The 17,978-nt window shown below is 41.8% G+C and overlaps 1 protein-coding gene across 1 annotated transcript; it reads left to right on the top strand.

Annotated features, from left to right (window-relative positions):
* The first annotated feature begins 8,285 nt into the window (after nt 1-8,285).
* EEF1A1 (eukaryotic translation elongation factor 1 alpha 1) lies at nt 8,286-11,709 on the top strand. Its single transcript, XM_053664056.1, has 8 exons — nt 8,286-8,389; nt 9,314-9,491; nt 9,712-9,891; nt 9,990-10,286; nt 10,368-10,518; nt 10,608-10,864; nt 10,956-11,190; nt 11,288-11,709. The coding sequence occupies exons 2-8, from the start codon at nt 9,348-9,350 to the stop codon at nt 11,410-11,412; spliced, it is 1,389 nt and encodes a 462-aa protein (XP_053520031.1). The 5' UTR covers nt 8,286-8,389; nt 9,314-9,347; the 3' UTR covers nt 11,413-11,709.
* Nucleotides 11,710-17,978: the final 6,269 nt, after the last annotated feature.

Here is a 17,978-nt window from a genome sequence, read left to right as displayed (position 1 = left end):
TGGCATCTGGGGATGATGCTCGACCACCAGGCCATTTTGCCTTATATTTTAGTGTAGCTCTAAGGGGTACACTACACACGCGTAAGTTTTCACAATCTACTTAGGAGTTAACGTCGGCTTTTTGTACGATGGAGAACCTTGCAATTCTATAGGCCCACGCCTGTCCTTTATGCCACATGTAAGACAATGTTATAATTTTCGCTTTAAGTAGTCTTACATATTTTAAGGCAATTAAGAGGAAATGTCATATTTTATATTTACCTAGGTATTTATCATTTCCATTTTGTTTCTCACTGAAGATTTGAGATTTAGTTTGGTATTATTTCTTTTCAGGATCAAGAAAGTCCTGTAGCATTTCTTATAGTGCAAGTCTGCTGCAATAAATTCTCATTTTCTTTTATCCAAAAATATATCTATTTTGCTTTCATTCTTTTGTTTTATTTTGCTCCATTTTTCCTAATTTCATTCTGGTATGATTGCTATATGATAAACAGCATATATTTAATGTGTACAATTTGGAAAAAAACTCACAGACACAGACAACAGCCAGGGGGTGGGGGGAAGGTAAAAGAGGGTAGATGAGGAATAAGTGGTGATGGAAGGAGACCTGACTTGGGGTGGTGAACACACAATACAGTGTACAGATGATGCGTTGTGGAACTGTACACCTGAAACCTACATAATTTATTAACCAATGTCACCCCCATAAATTCAGTAAAAATTAAAATAATACAGGACACAGTTTGGTAAGTTTTCATAGATGTGTACACCCATGAAATCATTGTACCACAATCAAGATAATGAACATATTCACTGCTCACCAAAGCTTAATGTAAGCATTATCCAGTTTAATAATAGGATAATGCTTCACAGTCCTCTTCTCTCTCCTCCCCAATCCCTCTCCCTAGCCCCCAGCAACCCATCCATGTGCTGTCACTACATATTAATTTACATTGTATATAATTGTATATCATCAAAGAATTATAGTATACGTTCTTTTTGTATGGTTTCCTCAATCGACGTAATCATGGTGTGTCATTCATATTGTTACATGCAGCAGTTTATTCCTCCTTACTGCTGAGCGGTGTTCTATGGTATGGATACACTAGCACCTGTTTATCCAGTCACCTGTTGACGGACATTTGGGCTGTTCTTCACTCTGGGTGATTACAAACAAAGCTGCTCTCTGTACATGTGGCCCCACGTGTTTCTGTGGACATATGTTTTCATTTTTCTTGACTAAATCCATAGAAGTGATAATACCAAAGATGCACGTTTACTGTTTTAAGAAATTGCTAGCATTTTACATTCTCCCTAGCCATGTGAGTTCTAATGGTTTGCTAAAAGCGGGTACTGTCCTTTAAATTTTAGCCCTTTTAGTTTGTGTGTGGTGATATCTTATTGTGATTTTATCATCTTAATTCACAATGGATATTTTCACTAAAGAATTCTAGATCATTAGGATTTTTTTCTTTCAGTACTTCAAGATCTCATTCATATATCTATCTCTTTGCTTCCATGTTTCTGATGAGACATTATCAGAAATGGTCATTTCGATTGTTCCTCCCCTACATGTGCTCCCTATTTTTCTCTGACTGTTCTCAATTTTCTTCTTGATCTTTGGTTTTAGCAGATTGACTATGATGTACCCAAGAAAGGTTTTACTATCTTGCTTCGGTTTCATTGAGTGAATTATGCCTGTCCTTTACCAACTTGAGGAATGTGCAACACTATTTCTCCATAATACACTAACTAATGTAGAGCAAAAACAAAAACAAAAAAAAATAAGTAGTGCTACCTACAGCTTTCACTTATCTTCTGCAACTGAAACTATGTGTTGATGTCTGACAGTGAGAACCATCCTTCCACAAAAATATAGAAAAACGCTTTTGGAATCAGTCATTGACAGCACAGAGACATAACTGACTCATCCTTCATCCATTCACTTGTTTATTAAAGGAATACTTGCTGTGCAGGTACTGTTTTAGGTGCTGAGGATAAAATAATGAACAAAGAGACAAAATAACAACAGTTAATTCTTAGAGAATGTAAGGAATATTTAAAAATATATATTATCTCATTTAATACTCATAACAACTCTTTTAGTAATATTCCCATTTTACAGATTAGCAAGCTGGGACTTAAAGAGGTTAACTAATACTTCTAAGGTCACATAGCTAGTAAATACCAGAGATAGACTTTGAACTTAGCTGGTAGCTCTAGAATGTATACTTCGAATCCCCACTACTTTACTCTCCAAAGGCAAAAATGGGGGTCAGAGGGTGGGCAGCCGTCATGGTTAGCCACATGAGCACCAGGCAAATCCTCAGTCATTCTGACACTTCTCCTTACCTGTAAAATTAGTGGGGTTCACTGGATAAAAATTAAACTCTCTTCCAGCTTGGGGAGTTTATTATTGTAGACCTTGATAGCCAAGGCTGGTACAGGTTAACTGGAATTAATGGAATCAAATATGGAAATAATATGGTCCTATATAAAAAAGGCCAGAAGCAGTCACTCTGCAGTGGCTCCACAGGCGGACAATATACAGATTCACAGAGAGACTGTCGAGTTTTCACGCACATGGTGGCTTTCAGATTCTTTTTTCATTTTGAGTAAGTGTGTTCTGAACACTGGAAGATGATCTAATAGCTTGCTGTAGTGGCTCCCCACTGAAGGAGACATGGTTTTTCCTGTTCAGTGATGACTGTGACATGCTGTTTCCATGCCAATCATATAAAATAGAGAGGTGTTTTAAAAAATACGTCCGCAAAGTTCTTTTTGCAGCAAAAGCAGCTTGCCAGTAGATATACTGGAAGCAGATGATTCTAGAAAAACAAAGGCGATGACAAAGCGACAATTCCAAAGATACCAAATGAAGGAACGGACATTCAGTCTTAGAAAGCCAAGGAGGCAACAGGGCTTCAGAATGAGCAGCGGCGGTTTATGCTGCATTTGATTTTTTAAAAAAACTAGTAAAAAAATTGTTTTTTAAAAACATTTCTAACTGCACAACATTTAAAACACAACATCTTTAAGATTCTGAAAATAGAAGTTCCAGGGAAATTAATAAGCATATGTAAAATGCAGGAATCTTAAACTCAGAGATCAAAGCAAGGTCATTGTGGCATTTTCTTAGTAAAGGAACTGTTCTATGACAAGATGCCAGTTCATGAGGATTTGGAAACAACGACGACAAAAAGCAACAATTAAGATTTATTGAATGATTACCAGGTGCCAGACTCTATGTTAAGTACTTCACATTGATTGTCTTATCCTCACCACAACCCTCTGGGGTACATAGTATTTATCATTATCTGCACTTTATGGATATGAGAGCCGAGGCTTAGAGAGGTTAAATCACTGGCCAAATGTCCCATCACCAGCTGTGGTAGGGCCAATGGGGGTTTGAGTAAAGACTTTTGGACTGCTGAACTGCCTCATTCTGAAAGCACTACACTATGTACGCACGCAGTGGGTAAAAACAAACAAAAAGGAAAAATTAAAAATTCCCTACCAATTATTGTGCTGACTTGGTACAAAAAAAACCCCACCCAAAATGCTCACACTTGAGATACTTTTCTCATCTAATTTTCATTAGTAGTCTTATGGGGTAGGTTTTGTCATCCTCTCTTTATGGAGGACGGAGCGGAAGGTTAAAGAGCATACATAACTTACCCAGAGCCACACAGTCAGTAAGTGATGAATTTGAGACTTGGACCCAGGTCCGTCTCTCTGAAACCCCAGTGTTCTTCACAGGTCCCTCGGACAGATATGTCTTGCTCTCTGTTCCTATCCAGGCAGGAGCAACCTCTGTCTCCCACCTTCTCTTCTAGGGCAGTCACCCAAAACACTCATGCTCCATCCAAGGTTTCCATCCACTGGCTGACTTCCAGCTTCTGAGAAGCTTTCTTTCTGCTATCCTCATATTCTCCCACCGCCACCTCCAGGCTGGGCTCCTCCCAAATGCTCAAAAGCAGCCTAGGCGTACCTGGTTCCAGCACTCACACTCCACTGCAATCACCTGTTTACAGTTAGTGTTCCCCCTCCCTTCCTCTCCAGGGCTCTGCTGCACACACCATCCAAGAGTGAATGTTTTTTGTCTCCTCAAAGTCTAGCTCAGAGCCTGGCACACAGTAGCTGCTCAGTGAATGTTGATGAAGGATAAATCAAGTCTGCCCTCTGAAGTTCTGGACAATGACCGACATACACGGAATGCTATAATTTGAAAGTCCTCGCCACTTACAGAACAGACACACACACTGTGTCATGTGTTGGTGAATCTGTAGTTCTATACTTAAATGAAATGGACCAAATACTCATTATTAGAATAAATAATGACAAATAGTAGTAAATTTCTCTATATTTTGAACAGATTTTTCTTTTGGGGGTTTTGGAAAAGCTAATGATCCTTTTCTAATTATAATGAGCACCAACACGTGTAAAAATGCTTTGTGTCTTCAGGTACATTTTCTCATTTTATCCCAATGGTCAGTTCTGTGAAATAGGTATTATTAGACAGTTTACAGAGGATAACAAGCTCAAGGATGATTACTCAAGATCACACAGCTGATACATAAAATTGCTGGGAATAGACTCTAGCTCTTTAGTCCAGTGTTCTTTCCACTAAGTCACCTATGGAGACATAGAAATACCAAAATGAACATTATCTATAAAATATTCATTCATAAGAAATAGTGAAACTGTGAGGGCAGGTTTTCCTTTCCTTCACAACAAATGAGAGGGCACCTATCCTGGTAGGCACTGGCTTTGGAATCATGAGAGCAGTGGTAGTAACACCTTTAGATTTCTTAAACTTCCTGGCATATTATTCTTCAGACTTTCTCTCAAGCCCAAAAGGAAAGTAACATTTCATGCTATAACCTTTGTACAATTTTTTACTATGTATATGTATTACCTATTTCAAACCTTTAGAAATGAAAGGATACCAATAAATTTATTTTTTTCTGTGTCAAATTAATGTCACAGAGCAAACCAGCTGAGGGCAGGTGTTGTCCATGAAGGTTATAGAAACGTGATTTTAACTAGATAATTGAGTGGCTCCACATGGTGTCCTGTCACTGCGTGTGAGAACTGTGAGGTAGGTGTCAAGGTTGAATCAGCCCTGGTACAGATGCTCTGAGAAACCAAGAGTTAGGGGCTATCACAGCTCTGTAAGCAGCAGAGGAAAGACTGAATCCCAGACTTTCTGACTTCAATGCAACTGCTTAGACCTGTTAGAAAAAGTTAGTGACTAGCTCTCTAGTCAGATTCCTGGGTTCCAAAGTTGCTCTTCTGAGCCCTCATGTACTCACAAGAGAAGATCTCCAAGAAGTATTAAGTGAAAAAAGCAAGATGATAGATTGTATTCATCATTTTGTGCAATAAAAGGTAAAATTTTATAAAAGAATGTTTGCATTTGCTTATTATGCATAACTATCCGTTGCCTTATAGATTCTCTACCTGCAAAATGAAGGTGGTGGGGTTACATTAAGTACTGCAAATGTTAGAAATGCCGGGCACCCTGCACTACCATTTTACTTGGAATTCTTAAGTCAAATATTTCTCGACTTACTCATATTCTAAAATACCCTTTTAAAAGTAATTTTTAACTGGCACAGGCAAGATGAAGTGAGGCAAACCTCAGCAAAATACAATTACCTAACGCTGCTTTAAATTAGGCCCAATTGAGTGATTAGCCAAAACTGAAAGATGTTTTGAATCACAATTACAGATCTCAGAGAATCATTACTTTTCAGCCTTTTACTAGGTAAATAACTAAAATCTATTTTTTAAAGCGTCGTGTAGATGTTTTCTTTTTAACAGTTTGAAATAAATAGCGTAAGCAACTTTAAGAAAAATCTTAAACGAAATGACAAGCTTAGATTATGACCCAAAAGCACACTTACAAGTCTCAACAATGTTACTGTTTTAACATTTAAGTTAGTAAAAGACATACTGTATCTGCCGCAGGGGGAAATGTGCTAGGATTGTGTTCAAAACATTGGGTCTGAGGAAAGAGCTTAAAAAAAAATTGCTTCATTCTTTTAGAGGCCTAGGCACCGTGACGAAAACCGACCCCCGCCCTGAGCCACGTGGGGTTTTCTGCCTCCTCCCAGGCGCTTCCTTCCTCCGTAGTGGTTCCAAAGAAAGTGACCTCAAGTTGTGGGCGGGCCCGGACGACCTCGACCCTCTGCCGACCGCACCCGAGGCCGCCCGAGGGCCTGAGCGGCCTGGCTCCCGGCCGCAGGTACTGCTCGGTCTACAGGTGTCCGAGCGCTGGTGACGCACGGCCCGCTTGGCCAGCGGAGCGGGCGTGAGGCCAAACCCGCCTTGCGCCCGCCTGGCAACCCGGGGCTCGCCGCGCACTGCCGGCTTCTCCGCGACCAGCGTTCCCGCCCTGGCCCGGCCCCGACAGAGAGCAGAAGCATGAGCTCTGCCCCAACTTTAGGCTGGAGGCCAGGGTCCAGCATTAACTCACCCCACGGTTCGGATGCCTGCCCCCGCCCCCCACCGCCCCAACACACTGTAAGGCTGGGCCATTATCACGACATTAATAAGAGCACCCACTCAGTGGTGCCCGGTAGGTTACTAGGAAAATGCAACGAGGAAGAAATTTGCGAAAGGAGCGAAGCTAGAAAACAAACATAGAAAAGGCTTTTGTTGCTAGAAGATAATGTATTCCAGGAAAACTTTTATGTGGTCTAGATTCTCTTATGAAAACTATCTCAAAGTTACACTGAGGAGGCTAGAAAACTTTTAATGACACAGAAAAACCTAATTTTTAGAAGTTTGTATCTATTTACAGAGTGGTAACACAACAAAGCTAAGACATTTAGATTGTGAGAAGTAACTGAAAGCTAGGACTAGAACTATATTCTACCATGAAAAAGAAAGTAAGCGCACGTTTAAATGCTTCCCAATTGTTTTATATATTAGTTTTCCAAATTTGATTGTGGTTCCTCTCCAAAAGAAATATTTCTTTTGTACATGCCATAGGGCTTTGTTTAGCACTGGACACATAGTAGGTTCTCAAATCTTTGTCAAGAGACTTGGAGATATTTCAGAGATGCTCTACACAAGGAAGAACACACAATGATCTGGTAATTAGCTTATTAAAAAAAAAAAAAGAGCTGCTTCTTTCTCCAAGAGTATTTCTCAGAGTCTGCCCAGATTGGCAACCAAGAGGCCTCATCCAGTTTCGTCCTAGATTTATGCTAATATTCAGTTACAAAAAATGGGACGACAGAAATCGAAGCCATTTATTTAAATGGTATAGGCGACTTTTGAGAAGCAGAGGTTTCACACTGGGTGATTAACTTTGCTGATGCAGTCTCTACATGAGATCGTGTGGAAGGACTGAATTCGAAAATTCTTTTTAGATTTTTCATGTTTGCTATCAAATGAGTGTACAACTGAACAAATGTACACGACACACATTCAGGGTCCCTTTAGTGTAATAAAACTCGAGTTCTAGAGTGGTGGAAGAGGGGTACAGGGGCTAAATGGTAATAGGAAAAATAAAAATGAAAATAAAAATTCCTAGAGTTAGAAGTAAAGCAAACTGTAAGACTGAAAAACTGGACGTGTGGGTGAAGGAGTGAAACGGACTTCGCTAAAAGCAGATAGATGGCTTGGACTGGAACCGGACAAGTGGCAACTCCAGGAGCATATCCGTGGGGCTCACGGCCACGAAGTGACCGATCCCCTACGTCCGCGGTCCCGGCTCCCAGGGCCAAGCTCTTCTTTTCTGCCGGAACGGGCGCCGAGAGCTAAGGGGTGGGGAGCAGCCCTCCCCCCCGTGGCTGCGCGCCCAGCAGGGGAAACAGTTCTAGAGGTTTGTCCCGGACCTGCAGGAGGACAAAGGTGAAGACGGAAGGTGTACTGCGGGATGATGCGATACCCCAATCTCGAGGTCATCTTTGCAGTTAAACTAGAAACGGTAGAGGAAAGGTTCTGGGTATCCGAGCCCCACGTCTCCTCGCCGCCCCACCCCCCAGCTGCTGCTGAAAGTAATTCATACAAAAGGAAGGCTCGCCTTCGCCTTGGGGAATCCCAGGGACCGTCGGTAAACTCCCAGTAACCTAGAATCCGGGGACCGTTCGTCCCGCCCCCCACCCCTCCTCTCGTCATCGGGGTCCAGGAGAGCATGCGCGAGGCGACGTGTGCTCCTCAGTGGGCTGACTGCACAGCACCCACAGTCCCCGAACTTTGGGGGGAGGGGACGGCGATTGAGCCGGAGCCTGGCGGAGGTGGCGCGGGGTGAGCTGGGAAAGCCGTGTCGTGTGCTGGCTCCGCCCACTTCCCCGAGGGTGGGGGAGAGCCGTATATAAGTGCTGTGGTCCTCCTGAGCGTTCTTTTTCGCAACGGGTTTGCCGCCAGAACACAGGTGAGTACCGGGCGTGGCCTCCGCGGCCTGGACTCCTGGAGCGGGCGGCGGCCCTCGCGTGCCTTCCTTTCCCGCCGTGCCACTGAACTACTTTGCGCTGTTCTCGACCCCGAATTTCGGTCTGTAAGTGGGTGGGAGAGTTCGAGGCCTGGCGCTTTTTTTTAGGCGCCTTCTGAGCCTCGTGCTTGGGTTGAGGCCTGGCTTGCGCGCCGTGCCCGCCGCCGCGTGCGGTTCCCCCCGTGTCTGCTCTGCCCAGTTACGCTGACGTCTTGGCCCACTTGAGCTTTCGGAAAAACCATCTACACGGTTTTTCCCGTCGGTATAGTTCAGCCGAGGTTGGTCGGGATCTTGGCAGCTCGGGCTGTTCAGCGTTCGTCGGGTTGTCGGCGTGTGGGCGGCGGCGGGGCCCTCCGCCGGGCGCACATGTCCGGCGAGGTGTGGGGCGACGAGTCGGACGGGGAGATCCGAGAGTGGCCGGGCGCGCGCCGCCCTGGGCCTGTCGCCCCACCCCGGCGGCGAGGCCAGCCCGCCTGCTCGGCACCAGTTGCATGCGCGGAAAGATGGCCGCTCGCCGGGCCTGTGCAGGGAACTCAAAATGGAGGACGCGGCGGCCCGGGGCGGGCGGGTGAGTCACCCGCACAAAGGGAAACGGCTTTTCCCCCGGACTGCTGCTTCCTGTGACCCCTCCGGGGGCCGGGCGCCGTCCTGGCGCTGGGGTATCTGCTCGTGGCCTGGGGAGCGGAGCTTCTCGGGTTGGGGGAGGGAACTTAGGCGATGGAGTTTCCCCACACTTAGTGGGTGGAGACAAGAGTCGGGCCAGTTTGGCATCGGTTATAATCTCCTTGGAATTTGCCCTTTGATTTGCATCGAGGCTGGTTCAAGAGCCTGTGGGATTGTGGTTTTAAAGTTTTTTCCCCAATTTAGGTGTCGAGAAAACCATCACTAAATCAAAGCCAAAATGGGAAAGGAAAAGACTCACATCAACATTGTGGTTATTGGACACGTAGATTCCGGCAAGTCTACCACTACTGGTCATCTGATCTACAAATGTGGTGGGATTGACAAAAGAACCATTGAAAAATTTGAGAAGGAGGCTGCTGAGGTAGGTACAGTAACTAAGATAAATGGATTTATGACAGTTATTTTGAGTGCTAATTTTCAGAAGTCTTCAGTGTCATTGGTTAGCTTATAACAAGATGTTTGCATTGAATCCCTTTGCTCTGTAACTGCTCTGAGAACATTTCTTCTAAGTTGGAGGGGTGGTAAGGAATTTCAAGTTGGAGCGAGTCTTAGTTACTAAGTAACCATTCTGATCCTTACAGATGGGAAAGGGCTCCTTCAAGTATGCTTGGGTCTTGGATAAACTGAAAGCTGAACGTGAGCGTGGTATCACCATTGATATCTCCCTGTGGAAATTCGAAACCAGCAAGTATTACGTGACCATCATCGATGCCCCAGGACACAGAGACTTCATCAAGAACATGATTACAGGGACATCTCAGGTTTGTAGGGATTAATCTTGGGACCTGCCTTATACATTGGTCTTACCTGTTTTGAAGAGCTCTCATTTAGTAGGGTATGGCTTTGTTTTCTTTTAAAGGCTGACTGTGCTGTCCTGATTGTTGCTGCTGGTGTTGGTGAGTTTGAAGCAGGTATCTCCAAGAATGGGCAGACCCGTGAACATGCCCTTCTGGCTTACACACTGGGTGTGAAACAGCTGATTGTTGGTGTTAACAAAATGGATTCCACTGAGCCGCCCTACAGCCAGAAGAGATACGAGGAAATTGTGAAAGAAGTCAGCACCTACATTAAGAAAATTGGCTACAACCCTGACACAGTAGCATTTGTGCCAATTTCTGGTTGGAATGGTGACAACATGCTGGAGCCAAGTGCTAACGTAAGTGACTTAATTTTTGGAAAAACCCTTGTTGGGGGCACAGAATTGCAGGTAACAGTGATTGACAATCTTGTGTTTTAGATGCCGTGGTTCAAGGGATGGAAAGTTACCCGGAAAGATGGCAGTGCCAGTGGAACCACACTGCTTGAAGCTCTGGATTGCATCCTGCCACCAACTCGTCCAACGGACAAGCCCCTGCGTCTGCCTCTCCAGGATGTCTACAAAATTGGTGGTAAGTTGAATGTTGCTGTCAGAATGTAACTTGTGGGTGGCTGCAGTTCCTTCAGAGGTATTGATGACTATGGCCTACACATTTTTTAGGCATTGGTACTGTCCCTGTGGGCCGAGTGGAAACTGGTGTTCTGAAACCTGGCATGGTGGTCACTTTTGCTCCAGTCAACGTTACAACTGAAGTAAAGTCTGTCGAAATGCACCACGAAGCTTTGAGTGAAGCTCTTCCTGGGGACAATGTGGGCTTCAATGTCAAGAACGTGTCTGTCAAAGATGTTCGTCGTGGCAATGTGGCTGGTGACAGCAAAAATGACCCACCAATGGAAGCTGCTGGCTTCACAGCTCAGGTAACACTTCAGAAATGTCCTGTTTTTAATTTCCTCATGAGAGCCTTGACTGTCTCTTGAGACTGACTAAACACAAACCTTTTTTCCCAAGGTGATTATCCTCAACCATCCTGGCCAAATCAGTGCTGGATATGCACCTGTTCTGGATTGTCACACAGCTCATATTGCTTGCAAATTTGCTGAGCTGAAGGAGAAGATTGATCGTCGATCTGGGAAAAAGCTGGAAGATGGCCCAAAGTTTTTGAAATCTGGTGATGCTGCCATTGTTGACATGGTTCCCGGCAAGCCCATGTGTGTTGAGAGCTTCTCTGACTATCCTCCTCTGGGTAAGGATGATGTATTAATGTAATTAGAAATTTTACTTAAGTGAAATTTTTTTGTGTGTGCCAAATGTTTCTAATGATACATAATTTGTTTTAATAGGCCGCTTTGCTGTTCGTGACATGAGGCAGACAGTTGCTGTTGGTGTCATCAAAGCAGTGGACAAGAAGGCAGCTGGAGCTGGCAAAGTCACCAAGTCTGCCCAGAAAGCTCAGAAGGCTAAATGAATATTATCCCCAACACCTGCCACCCCAGTCTTAATCAGTGGTGGAAGAACGGTCTCAGAACTGTTTGTCTCAATTGGCCACTTAAGTTTAATAGTAAAGGACTGGTTAATGATTACAATGCATCGTAAAACCTTCAGAAGGAAAGGAGAATGTTTTGTGGACCATTTGGTTTTTTTTTGTGTGTGTGGCAGTTTTTAAGTTATTAGTTTTTAAAAATCAGTACTTTTTAATGGAAACAACTTGACCAAAATCTGTCACAGAATTTTGAGACCCATTAAAACAAAGTTTAACGAGAAACCTGTGTGTTCTTTTGGTCAACACTGTAATTTTCTTTTATGTTATTTAGGTTAAAAGTAGCCCATAACCTATTTCTGGTGTTATATTTGCTGATTCAGAATTGGATAAATCTGTTAGGGTTTTTCTTTCTTTCCTGGGTGGGAATTTTCTCACCTTGTCCTAAGGGGAGGAATCTTGTAGTATAAAAGCAGTGGGAGGGGCTCTGGTGCAACACTAAATAGGTTAGGACGATAAAGTAACTGTTTATGTGTAAGCTAGTTTATAAAGGCCAAATTTTGGTGTATTAAGTCCACGTGTTTCATACAAGTTTTGTAGTTAACATCAAGTAAATTTTGTTAATGTCAAACCTAGTTTCCATTTTTACTGAAATGTGAATTCACGTTTACAAATGAGCTAGTTTAAAGAACTTAAAACAAGGCTTAAATAGTATTGAGCACTGTCTTGCTACAGTTAATTGTATCTAGATTCTAGGAAAAATAAATGATACTGGAAGTTGAGTGTGTTTGTCACTTTAAATATTTAAAGGTCCACTTTCAATAAGCTGGATAAAGAAACATTGCCATATGGAGGTTTAAGCCTAGAGTTTAAAGAGGTCAAGTGGCAAATTAGTGTAAATGAGGGGGAAGGACCTGATTTTGACATTTTGCTTGGTGCCACTTGAACATTACACCATTGAAAATTAAAAGTTGCTAAAATTTGTTAGACACCAAAAGTAAACACACAGAACTGATAGATTGGTGACTTTGCATGCAATGATTAGTTACAAGGGGGAGATAGTGTCATTTGTTAGAATGTTTGGGTGTGATGACAGCTATCTAGTAAAAGTGACTGACTGTTAGAACATGTGTGCCAAAAATCAAAATTATGATACCCAGTTGAAGGTGGCAAAATCATCTGTTATGTGCTTATAGTTGTGGAATGCACCCTGTTAATTTCCAAGTTGATTACAATTTGAAATTTTTTCATTCTAAAATAGGTAAAATAGCCTTTACACACTACGGTAGCAGAAACATTGATGAGGGCTGTAAAGAGTGTTAAAAGATTTTATAGTTCCATGAGGAAACTACCCCGTAAGCTTTTACAACTATGTTGCATATTTCTAGTGGTAAGTTCCTTTTTAAAAGCTGGTGACTGACAAAAGTAAATTTAATAAAGCTGTAGGCTTGACCAGTGTAGGATAAACTGTCCAACCTCCTACATCAATGTTTAATTACAGAGAATAGCTCTATAGGAAGGAGGGCAAGGAGAGTCTAGGAAGTGAATTTACCTAGATGCTGCCTTTTCACAGAATTCGTTTTGTGTAGGTTAAGATAATTGCCTGGTTTGAGCACCACCTAGTGGTAGTCACTAAACTTAAATTTCATGGATAGTTTATTTCTATTTCCTTGTGTTTTAATTGATTAAAAATGGAGTGGATTTTGAAAAAGAGAACAAACTGGTGCTTGGAAACTACGTTATTTTAAAGATTTTACTTAGAAAGTGGACGGGAGGGAGAGAAACATCTATGTGTGGTTGCCTCTCACATGGACCCCACTGGGGACCTGACTGGGAATCAAACTGGCAACCCTTTGGTTTGCAGCCTGGGCTACCACTGAGCTACACCAGCCAGGCTGAAAACCACCTTTTACTCTTTAAGTTGACCAAATTCTATAATACTGTAACTGTCTCAGTCAGGATTTTACTAAGATTTCAGGGATTCTGGTGTGGCTTTAGAATATGAAAAAAAAAAAAAATTGGAAAGACAACTTGATTGAGGAGTTAAAGACAGATTATATGTAAGGTATGACCGATCTTTTAAGAACTATTTGTACTCTATGCCCAGAATATGCAGTGCAAAATAGTGAAGTTTTGGTCATTTCAGAACACAACTATACCCTCACCTTTTCTGTAGTTAATCCTATCGATAATTCACTTCCCGTATCTCAGGTATATCAAAAATTTAGCTATCTGGATCAAGAACCTAGACTAGTAATGACAATTTACACCGAACTAACATTTAACCCAGCCTTGATGCTTTTACAATGAGAATTCAGATGGTTATTACTTTGCCAACATTACCTTGGGGTTTTAGTGACAGCATTTCTATCTTCCTGTGGTGATTTCAAAAAAACTATTCTTTTAGAGGTTCTGACTTAAATATCCCTGGCTTGATTAGAGTAACTGCAGCTAACAGCTCTCCCATAGCAGTAAGAAACACCTAAAATCACCTTAGGATTTTAAATATTTGATATTTAAAAGTTTCTTTTAGACAAAATGGAAGTTGACCATAATTTTGCAGGAAAGGGTCAATGTTAAATTGCTAAATAGGTTGACTAAGCTTTGGTGTAGCAGTAAGGTGGGCACTGCAGAAGCAGTTTTCTCAAGAACGTGAGTTCATTTGTTTTTTTTGAGTTCTGGTTCTGCCCAATAAAGGCTATTAACTGTACAAATCAGTGGTGAAGAGCTCTTGATTTTCACTAACTTAAGTATAGGGTATAAGAATCTTGAATATTACCAGGGCTGTGGATTTTATTTCCATTAAAATTTATTTACCTTTTCTGCTGAGTGGAGCACTGAGCTCATATACCAAATGAAGCTTTTCCTGAACATAGCATTCACAATTCCTGAAGTGGGAAACTAGAAAAAGAGCGACAATTTCATGTTTATCAAGATGGCCTTGCATGTTTTAGACTGGTAATCAATGCTAGTTCACTTGTCATCGTGAAATAACTGCAGATAAATGCGGTCAGTTGAGAAAGTTGCATTCTGGACCTATGATCCACACATCCTGAGGGAGCAAACGATACGGGAGGAGAGCATGCTGCGTTAGATGAGAGAGGAGGAAGATATAAGACATTTCCCCTATTTTTCTGTTTACCTACCTACAGTTTTCTTCCCTAATCTGGTTTTACTTTTCAGGACTGCCTTTTTCACTTACAAGCCCACAGGTTCTCTCCTAGGTAGCATCAAAGTCACTAACCTCCATTATTTGTGGGTCTCTGGGAACTTCTCTGGTTAATTAAACTAGAATTGAAGCATAACTATTGTAAATACATTACTTAGTAGTGATTTAGAAGAGAAAAATATTAACTTGGTTAGGAAACTGCTACATGGCTCTTGAAATGTTGTTGACTCAATCCAACAAATCTCCGAGAGGGTCCATAAAAGAAATTTTCATTTTTGAAAAAGAGGGTTATGTTGTAGTCCAGCAGTTACCAGCAGAAATCAGAGCCATCTACCTTGGACTGCTTTTAGTAGGCCCCTGGGTCTCTAAGTGTTTAGAGCTCAGTTTGATATCCATGGGACAGACATCATGACAACGACAACAAAGATAATGCTGAATTGATGTAACAATGATTATATCTTAAGCAAGAAAAGAATACTAGAAAACCTACCAAGTAAGCGAAATGTTTAAAAGTTTTCCTCACTTTCTTATTAAGGTATTTACATACACAAAGTCGCCCTTTTAAAGTATGGTTATGCAAGTTTTGACGTGTCTACATAGCTCACGATGCTCTAGGTTCCTGAAACATCCCCTGTGTCTGTCTCTGTAGTCAGCACTGGTCCTCTCCCCAGTCCTTGGTAACCACTGATCTACTTTCTGTCCATGTAATTTTGTCCTTGCACCAATGTCATATACCTGGATTCAAACAGTGTATGTACCCTTTTAAGTCTGGTTTCTTTCACTTAGCATGATTCTTTTCATATGTCTATTTTGAGTATATCAATAATCTGTTCTTTTGAAAAAGATGTAAAATAGTTTATTCTTTCCCAACCAAGAGATATTTGGTTGCTTCCAGTTTTGGATGATGACAAATAAACGTTCACATAAGATTTGTATTTGACTATAGGTTTTCATTTAACTTATGTTAAATACCTGGGTGTGGGATTGCTGGGTCATATGGCAAGTATATGCCTTACCTTTATGAGAAACTGCTTTTCAAAGTGGCTGAGTCATTAGTAATAGATTCATTTTTAAGAGAGGCTTTACATTTAATTTTGCTATGATTAATTTTTAACAAAGAAAACTAATTTGACTAAATGAGTGCTACACTGAGACTCTGTAGGACTGGGAAGAGCTGTGACGATGTTATGAAGGGAAAGAAAGATGCTACGAGAGGGAGGCGGAAAGAGAAATTATTTGGATTGGCTAGAGAAGGTATATGTCAGGAATAGCTGAAACCTGGAGGGTAAGTAGGAGTTATTAAATCGGATAATATGAAAACACTGCATTACTTCTTAGACATCTCAATATGAGGCTTAACTTGGCCTCACAACTATATGACAGTAGAATCAGAAAAATCTAAGAAAATCTAAAAGCCTTTTAATCTAACCCACTCAAATCAACTTTGAATCTATTCACTGAAATCTCTGCTTGATTAATTCATTAAATCCTCACAATCTTTACAAAGGGGCAAGTATTGTACTCATATTACAGACAGGTATAGAGAAATTTTTTCTTGATCTTTATTTAAATCCAACTGCTAGTAGCTCACAATTATTATGCCTAGGCTATTCTCTAGGATAAATGGACGATTTCATTCTCTTTTCTACCAGAACCACTGATTGAATTGACATCAATCAATCCTCTTAGCCGCTTTGAGTTCCTACAGTAGTTTTGTTTTAAAGATTTTATTTATTTTTGGAGAGAGGGGAATGGAGGGAGAAAGAGAGGGAGAGAAACATCAATGCGTGGTTGCCTATCATGCGCCCCCTACTGGTGACCTGGCCCACATCTCAGGCATGTGCCCTGTACTGGGAATCAAACCAGTGACCCTTTGGTTCACAGGCTAGTGCTCAGTCCACTGAGCCACACCAGCAAGGGCAAAAGTAGGTGGTTTTGTTTATTCTAATGAGAGTAACTAGCAGCAAAAGCTGACAGAAGACAGTATGATTCTGCAAGTGTGGTTTCCAGAAGTCAAAGGACATATGGCTAATATAAAAAAAAGTTAAATAGTCCACTTGGTTAAATTTTCAGTAAAATCATGTGACTGAGGGAGTATCCTAGTTGGTGTTGTAATACACTGTAGTGTTGCCACATGAGCGAGTCAAGTTCCAGTGCTGTCTGGAGCCTGAGGAAGTGCTTCTCAGCCTTCTGGTGAGAGAATCTGTAACGTTTGCTGAGGCCTGGGGTCCTAGCCATTGAGGTGAAAGGTTTGCAGCTATGTCATTGCCAAAACGGAAGAGCCTGGCACAGCCTTGACTTGCAGTCCCTCACTTTACTGGTTGTCATACTTTCTTCTCCTCTCTCGCCCCTCCTCTTCCTCACCCTTCTTTTTTTAATCCTCAACCAAGAATATGTTTTTTGACTTGAGAGAGAGAGGGGAGAGAAACATCAGTCAGATGCCTCGTGTCTGCACCCTGTCCAAGGATCAAACACCCACAACCTAGGTATGCACCCTAACTGGGGACTGAACCCTCAGCCTTTTGATGTACAGGACAATGTCCCAACCCAGCCACCTGGCTGGGGTTGGCATGTATTGTCGTACCTTCTTGATTGATCCTTTGGACTTCTGTTGAGCCTCCTACAGGATTCTGCCTAGAGCTGAAAACTCAGTTAAATGTCTCCTGAGAAATAAGGTGGTTTTTATTCAGTTATGGTTGGATACAGAGAATATTTTCTCATAGCAAGTCTGAATATCGAAGTTATGGAATGCATGTCTTGGAGTTCAGTTTCTCATATTATATAGTTGCTCATTAGTGTTTGTTGTTCTTCAAAGCTGTGAGACCTGTCTCTCAAGTCTGTTCAACTGCCCCACATTGAGGTTGTTCTTGTGAAACAGAAAAGACAGAAAATTCAATATTTCCTTCCATTGCTTGAAATGTGCACACATACACAGTCTGATCTTGTATATTTAATACAAGATCAGTACAGTCCAGCAATGTTTCCTTTTAAACTTAGGCAGTGTGTTTTTATGTTTCTTAACATGTTGTTTTAAATTTGGATTGTCCATATTTTAAAAGGGTATAGACCAACTCTAAGACTCCAAAAAGCAACCAACATAAGTAAAGACTAAAAAATGAATTCATTACAAGGCACTGGATTGAAAAGAGTTTTTTACCCTAGCCAACACTACAGATGTACTATTGCCTCCAAGTATGCAAAGAGTCTTTGAAGTTGGCAAAGGATGCTGTTCACAGGGAAATTCACACTCTATATTCCCCACACAGTCTCCAGGCTCTGGGATTACCCTTCCTTACATTAGACTGAATGTTACAATGGCTCATGAAGCACAACAATTCCACAAGTAGCTTGTAGACTAACATGAAATAGTCTACAAAGGGTGGGA

The sequence above is a fragment of the Artibeus jamaicensis genome, unplaced genomic scaffold (assembly GCF_021234435.1).
Source record: "Artibeus jamaicensis isolate MK-2021 breed Jamaican fruit bat unplaced genomic scaffold, CSHL_Jam_final contig_1127, whole genome shotgun sequence".
Lineage (NCBI taxonomy): Eukaryota > Metazoa > Chordata > Mammalia > Chiroptera > Phyllostomidae > Artibeus > Artibeus jamaicensis.
This window is presented reverse-complemented; position numbering and strand designations above follow the sequence as displayed.

Excerpts from the sequence above, each read along its gene's own strand:
- EEF1A1 (XM_053664056.1), top strand. The coding sequence starts at position 9,348 with ATGGGAAAGGAAAAGACTCACATCAACATTGTGGTTATTGGACACGTA. Across the intron at positions 10,865-10,955 it reads CTGCTGGCTTCACAGCTCAG|GTGATTATCCTCAACCATCC; the intron begins GTAACACTTCAG and ends TTTTTTCCCAAG. Across the intron at positions 11,191-11,287 it reads CTCTGACTATCCTCCTCTGG|GCCGCTTTGCTGTTCGTGAC; the intron begins GTAAGGATGATG and ends TTGTTTTAATAG.